The following is a 9,029-nucleotide window of genomic DNA, read 5'->3' as shown; positions in this document are numbered from 1 at the left end:
CTGTAATTAAATCAGAAGGTGCTTCAACAAAGAATTAGTGTAAGGGTGTGCACACTTACGCAACCAGCTCATTGTACGTATTTTATTTGTTATATTTTACTCTGAACAGATTTGTATGTTTTTCAATTGAATTGTACTGGTTATAGGTCACATTAAAGGTGGGGAAAGTTTTGAAATGATTTAGTGTGGTCTTATTTTATATGTCACAAAAAGCTGGGATTTTAACAGGGGTGTGTACATCTGTTATATCCACTGTATAATTGAATGTGCATTCAAGCACATTCTCTTTTGAGGTCAGCACAAGTAGTATTCGGAAAAATTAAATTTGCAGGTATCCAATATTCTGTTCAAAATGAGGGGCCTAAAGTCCTCCTCTCTTTTTTTTTTTCTGGATAGTAAAGTACTGATTTTTTCCATCTTAGTTTGACATTACTTTCCAGAACATATAGATGGATGGGGCTGATAGTCCCTTAATTAAGCAAGTGTTTTTAAATTAGCTTGGGTGTTTTATTTCTCTCTGCAGTGGATTAACATTTTTAGGTATTGACCTGTGCAAATAAGCACCAGTTTGTTATACCTAAATCAATTTTTTCTGATTTCACAGATGAATAGTCTCATGTCATACCGTGGTAGGCTGATTGTTCTCCTGATGCTGGCAGTAATTTCCGTTCCTGTCATCACAGACGTATGGACAGATGAAGGTAAGGATTAGATTCTTCACTTTCACAGCTTAAATAAAATGATCTTTTGTTATTTACAGATTTACTTAAGTCTTGCAGTTTCGTGTTTTTCTCAGATTGTTGTAAAGCTGTGTGGCTTATACCGTCAGAGTTTGTGCAGTCAGTCCTCACCTTACAGTACTGTCTAGTGCTGTTGACAGTCATGAAGAATTGGAGAGAATGGGTTATGGATGGCACCTGTAATTAGTTCAGCTCTAACAGACTACTGCTGCAAACACCAAAGGCAGAACAGAGTTTTTCCATTATGTGAAACTTGGTCATCTGTCCTCAGTACAATAAATTTAGAAGACTTGGCATTCTTTGTGTCTGTGTACGTGCGTGTGTGTGTTGGGGGGGGGGGGGCTTAGAGACATGTAGTGCAAATCCTCTTGTTGGCAGTTCCCTAGTACGAGACTCAATCATGCTAGGAGGAGTAGGAGCCTTAGCAAGCCTGTTAGAGCAAGGTGTTTTTTTTCAGTGTAGAAGATTGTACTGCATCATCACTGCATATAATCTAACCTTAATACTTTAGACACTGTGAGTACTTTGGAATTAAAGATTTCATTTCTGGCATTTAACTAATGGGATATACCTGTACAGAACACTCACTGATAATAGTATAAGGGTATTCTAAACTTTAAAAAAATAATCATGAATAAAATAAATGAACAGAGAATTAAATTAGTAAAATAAATGAGGAGATTAATATTTCTCATCAGCATGTTTTGTATTTCTTTCCATTAAGAGACTTATGTTCTTGTAGTGTACACAAATCTGTTACTCATCTGAATTGTATGTAGATTCTGTTCAGTAGCATTGTACCATTACTGCCCATTTGTAATGCCACTGTGTCAAGCCATGGATGGAAAGGATCCTAGGACCAGTTTATTTACCCATTTGGCTGTAAATAAAGTAACTTAAATATTGTTTGAATGCATGCCATTCCACTTGAATTTTGAAAAAAATTATGTAATGAAAATGTTAATGTTTCTCATATAGTCGGAGTGCATTATAACAATGGCTTAAAACAGCACATGGGGTGAATTCCATGTTTTCTCCAGAAGTTGCATTATCCTTTTCTGTTGTCATATTTTCAGTCTGGCTGATATGATAGGCTTCAGTAAACTCATTGTCAGTCATAAGCAACCACATTAATTTGTCATGCAATCTGAACAGTTGCCCTATTAAGAAAACTGTTTAAAAATGTTTTTGAAGTGGATTGTGCCCCACTTCAGCAAAGCCCCACACAACCGATCTCCATATAAACAAACTCTGAGACTCTACCAACTCAAAAGAAAGGAGATGCATTTTTTTTCTTCTTTTCCTGTATGTTGTTTCATCCTTGGAAGTAGGATATTTAGAGATTTGTGGCATGAGGACTAAGCTTCCACGTTAGGGAGGTGCCAATGTTCTTCGTGTTTCACTGTTGCAGTCATTACATTTGGGTTATCTGCTTGCAGGTAGCCCACAGTCGGCCTATTAACAAAGTCTTGGGTCCTGCATCGGTTGATGTCCCTTCTTCCATGACATCAGGTCATCAGGGGTATAAAGCATGCATCCAACGCCATTACATCAGTCTTTCTTGCCGTGTGGTGACCGAAGCAGAAGCAGTTCGCAAATGATGGTTGGCCGACTACTGAAATTTTAATTTTCGAGTTTCAGAACTGAAGTCTTCAACTAAAAGCTAAGTACCCCGTTGGGGAAACTTTTTCTTGCTCCTTACCGATGTCATCAAAAGCTAATAATTGTTCTGATGAAGTCAACTGGTATTGACGAACGCGCTTATCTACTTGCAATAAATTTATTTCTGAGGACTCACAACATTAGTGCTCTTTTTGGTTATAAAGTGTTTTATTCGAGCACTATTGCACCACTTTTGGTTTTAAAAGCTAATAATTGCATTACTTGTGAAAAGCAAATACCTCATAAAGATTTTCATTTGTACTGTATTCCTTGCCTAGGCCCTGACCACGATGTACCTTGCTGTCCGTTTTGTGCTTTATTTAATCAGCGCACTATCCGTCGTCAGTACATTTTTGCCTCTAAATATGTTGGTTCTTGGTTTAATTATCCAGAAATGTTGTTGGTTAGCCATCTGACTACCGGGATACCAAAAAAATGCAAAGATAAAGACAGAGACAAGCCGTCGAGGTTCAAAACTGCCGATGACGCTTCTCCTAAGCCAGTCATCAGTTTGCTGTTACTCAGGCTCTTTCGCAGCCCCTGATACCCACTACTTCTGATTCGCAGGCTTCTACTGAGACCCATTCGGAGTCCGATATGCTGTGAGATGCTTCAACTATGGAACCCGCTGATGTCTCTACCTTGGATGGGTCCGGAGGTGCTGTGCAGGTACCGGCTTCTGAGGGTGTTTTCAGGCCTACAGACTTGCATATTAAACAGGCACCTCCTTCTTCTCTTAGGCCTAAATCTCGAACCATGCCTAAGAAAATGATGCCCAGGCCACATGCTCAGGCCTCTCTGCCCAAAAAACAAATGATAAGAATGGCTGAAGATCTAATAACTCTAATCAGGGGTAGCCAACTCCCCCTTTCTAAGAGGCATAGGACTGAAGTGGTTTATGAATATTCTGACCAGGATTCTGTTTTTCCTGATCCTTCGGAAGATCTGGATTTGCCCCGATCTACCTATGAGGATTTTAATGCAGAGGACTCCATTCCCTCTGCTTCCTCTCCAGAGGATTTTTCTTTTGGGGAATCCTTACATACTCTAAGGGAGCATTTTCACTGGGAAAGCCAGGATTTTTCTGATTCAAAAAAGAGACTTGGGAATTTCTTACGCCTACCTCAGCATAGGCCTTTAGCTATTCCTCCTGTACTAGACATTGTTGATGATGCTTTTTCGGAATCTAGTTTGGCCCTTGATTCCTTGCCTCCTGCTCCCAGAAAACCAGACAGATACTACAGGGTCCCTGAGTCACACAAGTTCTTTTTTAAAAATCCTATTGCGGATCCAGAGAATATTTCACATGGGCCAAAGGGCATTAAGGCTTCTACTGCTAAAAATCCTACCCCTTCTGATAGAGACTCCAGGGCGCTGGATAGATGGGGTAAGAAGGTTTACACTAATGCAACCTTGGCCATTAGGGCTTTAAACTGCCAGTTTCATGTGTTAAAGTATCAGCAACATGTTATTGGATTAGTCAAACAGAAATTGATGATTCCTGACTGTGGAAAATAAAGAATTGCAGGACTTAATGCATTCTGCTGAACAAGTTGGAAAACGTACTTTGCAATGTGGTTTTGATTCATTAGAGGCCTCTTGCAGGGCCGCTGTTACTGGGTCTGTGCTCAGAAGGCATGCTTGGATTAAGGAACAATCTTTGCCTGATCATATTAAAGCTAAATTGTTGGATGCTCCCTTAGACCAGGACAACCTGTTTGACAACAAGGCTGAGGAAGTTCTTAAAAAGATGGAAGATAAAGCTAAATCTATGCAAACTGTTAAAGATTTCGTACAATTTCAACCTCCTAGATTTAGTAGGCACTGGCCCTCTAAGAATTGGTCCTTTCCAACCCCTTCCAGGTCTTTTCAAGCCAAACCCAGACACAGCAAAAAACCCAGGTTTCAGTCCCAGGGGACATGCAGGACTAAGCAGTGGGGGGCCTCCACTTCCAAATCTGGGAGTAATAAGACTCCCCGTATGGTAAACTGTCTCAATGACTTCCTTATAAAATTTACAAGCACTTATCAACTGACTGCCCCTTTGGGGGGAAAGATTGCTCTTCATGCAAAGAACTGGGAACTCATTACCCAGGACAAATGGGTTTTAAATATAGTGTCCCAGGGATACAGATTTCACTTCCACACATTGCCAACACCAAGCGGGTGGCCAGACGTAACCCCAAATCAGTGGGCATAGGCCCAAAAACAAGTATGGTCTCTCTCAAACATGGGGGCTATTCAGCTGGTACCAGAAGGGGAAAAAGGACAAGGTTTTTACTCAAGACTTTTCCTGGTACTCTAAACACCTTTTTGGAGATTCCAAAATTCAAGATGCTGACTCTTCATCAATTACTTTCTATGCTGGACAAAGATGCCTGGTTGGCAACACTAGATTTAAAAGAAGCATACCTGCACATCCCAATCAGGGAATCTTGCAGAAGTTACCCACGTTTCAAAGCAGGCTACACGAACTATTAGTTCTCTGCACTGCCCTTTGGCTTGTCTACTGCGCCCAAGGTATTCACAAAGTGCCTAGCTCCAGTAATTGCAAAGAAATATTCAAATATACCCATACCTGGACGATTGTCTAATTCAGGCAGAAAGCCAGGACATACTTTTGAATCATCTGGCATTTGTACAAAGGGTTCTAACTTGTATGGGGTACACCATAAACGAAAAGAAATCACACCTGGTACCCTGTCAACAAATTGTATTCCTGGGAGCAAGCTTGAATACAACTTCCCAGATGGCCTACCTCATGCCAGAGAAACAAATTCATGTGACCACCTATTTTAAACAAGTGGCCACAAAAACCCTGCTATCTGCAAGACAAATACTGCAAGCCTTTGGGTTCAACTACAGTGGTATCTAAAAAGCCTATGGTGTCAACATTCTCAGGATCTAGAAGCAATGATTCCTATCATACCTTGCCTACGCCTAGAGTTCTTTTGGTGGGCAGACGCCTGCCATCAAATCAAGGCACTACCTTTCACACCACCCCCTGCCACCCAAACTCTAACCACAGATGCATCAGACTATGCATGGGGGGCTCACCTGGCAGGGAAGTGCATTCAGGGCAAATGGAACCCAAGTCAAATGCACCTGCATATCAATTAAAAAGCAATGTTAGCTGTGCAGAATGCTCTGATAGCCTTCAAGGACTACATTCTTCCAGGCAACTAATGGTAAAGACGGACAACACCACTGTTTTGTGGTACATAAACAAGCAGGGAGGTACACATTCTTACCCCCTCTGCAGACTAGCCATGGCATTGTGGAACACAGCCTTGAGCTACCAAGTGCACCTACAAGCTCAATTCCTGCCAGGAAAATTAAATACACTGGCAGACGGACTAGGCAGAAACCTCATGGACCAACACGAGTGGAAACTGGAACCAAGGATTTTCAACATATTAACAAGCAAATGGGGGAGCCCAGATATAGACCTGTTTGCCTCTCATCAGAATTACCAATTGGACAAATTTTGCACAAGGACTCCCCACAAACAAGTGGATGCTTTGTCCTTCAGCTGGAAACATCTATCAGTCTATGCCTTCCCCCCTCTGCCTCTGCTCTCCAAAGTACTACTAAAAATCAAACAGGACAAACCAAGGATGATTTTGATTGCTCCAGACTTGCCACGCTAGCACTGGTACCCCCTCCTGCGCAGTGTGTCACAATTATCCCCATGGCACCTGCCTCAGACTTCTTCCCTGTTGTCTCAGCAGGAGGATCAGATTCTGCACCGTCCGCTTCTAACACTGAACCTTGCAGCTTGGCTAATTACATAATCTCTCTCCTTTACCATCCCTCAGTAATCCTGTGATGGATATCATTCTAGAGGCAAGGAGACCTAGCAGTAGAAAATTCTATGCTGAAAAATGGAAATGATTCTGTGCCTGGAACTAATCTCAAGGGATAAGCACAGCCACACCCAATTTGCCTCAGATTTTACAATACTTAACTGAGATGCTTCACAAGGGCCTGTCTTTTTCCTCCATTAAAATCCACACCTCAGCCATTTCAGCTCATTATAACACAGAACCCTCTCTCTTCTCTCATCCACTGCTCAAGCAGTTCCTCAGAGGAGCCAAAAATTTGAGACCATCCAGGAGAGCTCCAATCTCAGCCTGGGACCTTAATTTTGTTTTGGAGAAACTCACTCTACCTCCTTTAGAGCCAGCAGCTACTGCAGACTTAAAGTTTAATTCTTGAATAACAGCTTTCCTTTTAGCAATCACTTCAGCTAGAAGGGTATCTGAATTACAGGCCCTTATGGCAGTGGCGCCTTTCATCACCTTTCATACGGACAGGGTGTCCCTCAGGACCAATCCATCCTTCATGCCCAAGGTGATATCTAGTGTGGCTCTTAATCAGTCCATTCATTTGGCAACTTTCTTTCCCAATCCACAGAACAAAGGGGAAACGGATACTGCATTCCTTAGATGTGCTCAGACAACTCAGATTCTACTTGGACAGGACTAACCCTCAAAGGAAATCTGAACAACTGCTGGTAGCATTTGCAGCAGGGGCAGAGGGGAAGGCTATTTCAATGCAAACTATTTCTAAATGGATAGGCCATTGCATTAATTTCTGCTATAAGCACCATGGAAAATCTATCCCCCAGGGGATCAGACCTCACTCCACCAGGGCTGCATCTAACTCTACAGCCTTTCTCAGAGGCGTCCCCACCAGGGACATCCTAGAAGCTGCTACCTGGAGTTCTGTACATACTTTCACCAGGCATTATCATTTGCCAATTTTCTCTAAATCCAGAGCTGGCTTTGTGACTGCAGTCTAGCAGGGCCTTATAGCTCATCCTAATGCTATCTAAATTCCTCCTCCCAGCCATAGCTTTGGGAATATACCCAAATGTAATGACTGCAACAGTGAAACATGAAGAACATAGTACAGTTGTGTACACTTAACCATAAATGTAGATGTTAGAGTATATTCACTGTTGCAGTCCTGTTTACCCTCCCTCCAGCCCCCTAACTTCTTTTGACTATACCTCTACTTTCCTTTACTATGCTTAAAAGCCTTTTTGGTGTATTTGCTTTTTTGTTGGAGGTATATCATTGTACTTTTATATTTAATTGCTCCCCATTAGGGGGTCACCTGACATCTGGGGCTAGAAAAACTGATGTAATGGTTTCGGCTGCATGCTTTATACCCCTGACGACCTGACGTCAGGGAAGAAGGGACAGCAACTGATGCAGGACCCAAGATTTTGTTAATCAGGCCGACTGAGGGCTACCTGCAAGCAGATAACCCAAATGTAATGACTGCAACAGTGAATACACTCGAACATCTACATTTATGGTAAGTGTACACAACTGTACTTTTTTGCAAAATGCTTTCCATTAGAATTTGTATTACTGTAACATATATCGGTGGTCTGCTTGGTGGAGCTAAGTTCATACACGGTCGATTGTTGGTGGTACATTTGTAGTTTAGGAAATTGAAGTGTTTGCTTAATATGATTTTATTGATACTCTTCTGAGTTTAACATCTATTACTTGTACTATGACGTAAGGCATTTTGATGTTGATGCAGCTGCTATAGTACATTTTGTTTTTTATTTTTTTTTTATTTGTTTGATGTTTTATTTTGCTTGTACAAGCCTAGGTTTAGAACTGATTAATAAATGGGACTGAAAACTGAACTGAATCCTACATGAAGCTAGTGTATAAATGAAAGGCGGATAGTGTGCTCAAAATAAGTGCAAAAAAAAAAAAAACTAAGATGTCCCTGACATAGTAGTTAAACTAGTCCTTTCATTGCAGATCTCTTTATCTTTAATAGGTATAAAATTCTCAATACAGCATTAAAGTTGGAAGTCTTATTGTACGGTGTTTCTATTGATGTATTACATTAATGTTCTGCACTAACACAAGTTTGTAATCTGATTAAAAGTCAAGACCTTCCTTAATGGTCCCTGATTATATATAATCTTCTCCAGCATTCAGAATGTGGCACCTTTTTCTGTAGAGTAACATGATTAGGGGCATCCACAGATCCTTACCAGCGCATACTGTGATGTAACATGCCAGCTATATTGGGGTAGGTGTTTATAGAGCCTGCTAGTTCTTTTTTGCCACATATTTAGTTCAGACTTTGAGCCTTGGTACTGTTGGGTAAACTGTATAGGACTAATTCATTCTTAGTAGACAAAACAAGAACAGCCACTCTGTGATTATACCCGTTTCCAGCTCTCATGTACTCTTTTTCACCTTCTGACAAATGTAGTTTCTCTACTTTGACATAAACATTTAAAGGGAGTACAATAGAACTGTTTGATTTGTAGGTCAGAGCAGTGCTACCTATCATTGTCTCTCACTTCATGATCTTGGCTGGCTTGAATTCCATCATTACCATACCATTTGTCAACTTTGCTTGTCTTAAACTTCTCTACAATCCAAACTGCCTATCACTGACCGGCACTGTCATTTGAAGGCCCCCATCCCCAGGACCCTCAGAGAATGTACACTACATATATACTTACTAAGATATTGATTTGTGAGGATCTTAAAAAGCCTAGCTTTGTACCTTCACCCTATGGTAGTTATTAGCCCATATATTTTAATATCTAAATAACCCCAAAATAGGCAGAACAAGGATATG

General features: G+C 41.0%; 1 protein-coding gene across 1 annotated transcript in view; it reads left to right on the top strand.

Annotated features, from left to right (window-relative positions):
• Window positions 1–9,029, top strand: part of IL11RA (interleukin 11 receptor subunit alpha) — a gene marked incomplete in the record, with an annotated part of 3,068,236 nt that overhangs the window by 1,375,354 nt on the left and 1,683,853 nt on the right. Inside the window, 1 exon segment of the mRNA XM_044077548.1 lies at window positions 605–701. Coding sequence (XP_043933483.1) covers window positions 605–701 — 97 coding nt within the window.

This window comes from Protopterus annectens, chromosome 1.part1, assembly GCF_019279795.1.
Source record: "Protopterus annectens isolate FY-2018-M chromosome 1.part1, PAN1.0, whole genome shotgun sequence".
NCBI classification, from domain to species: domain Eukaryota; kingdom Metazoa; phylum Chordata; order Ceratodontiformes; family Protopteridae; genus Protopterus; species Protopterus annectens.
This window is presented reverse-complemented; position numbering and strand designations above follow the sequence as displayed.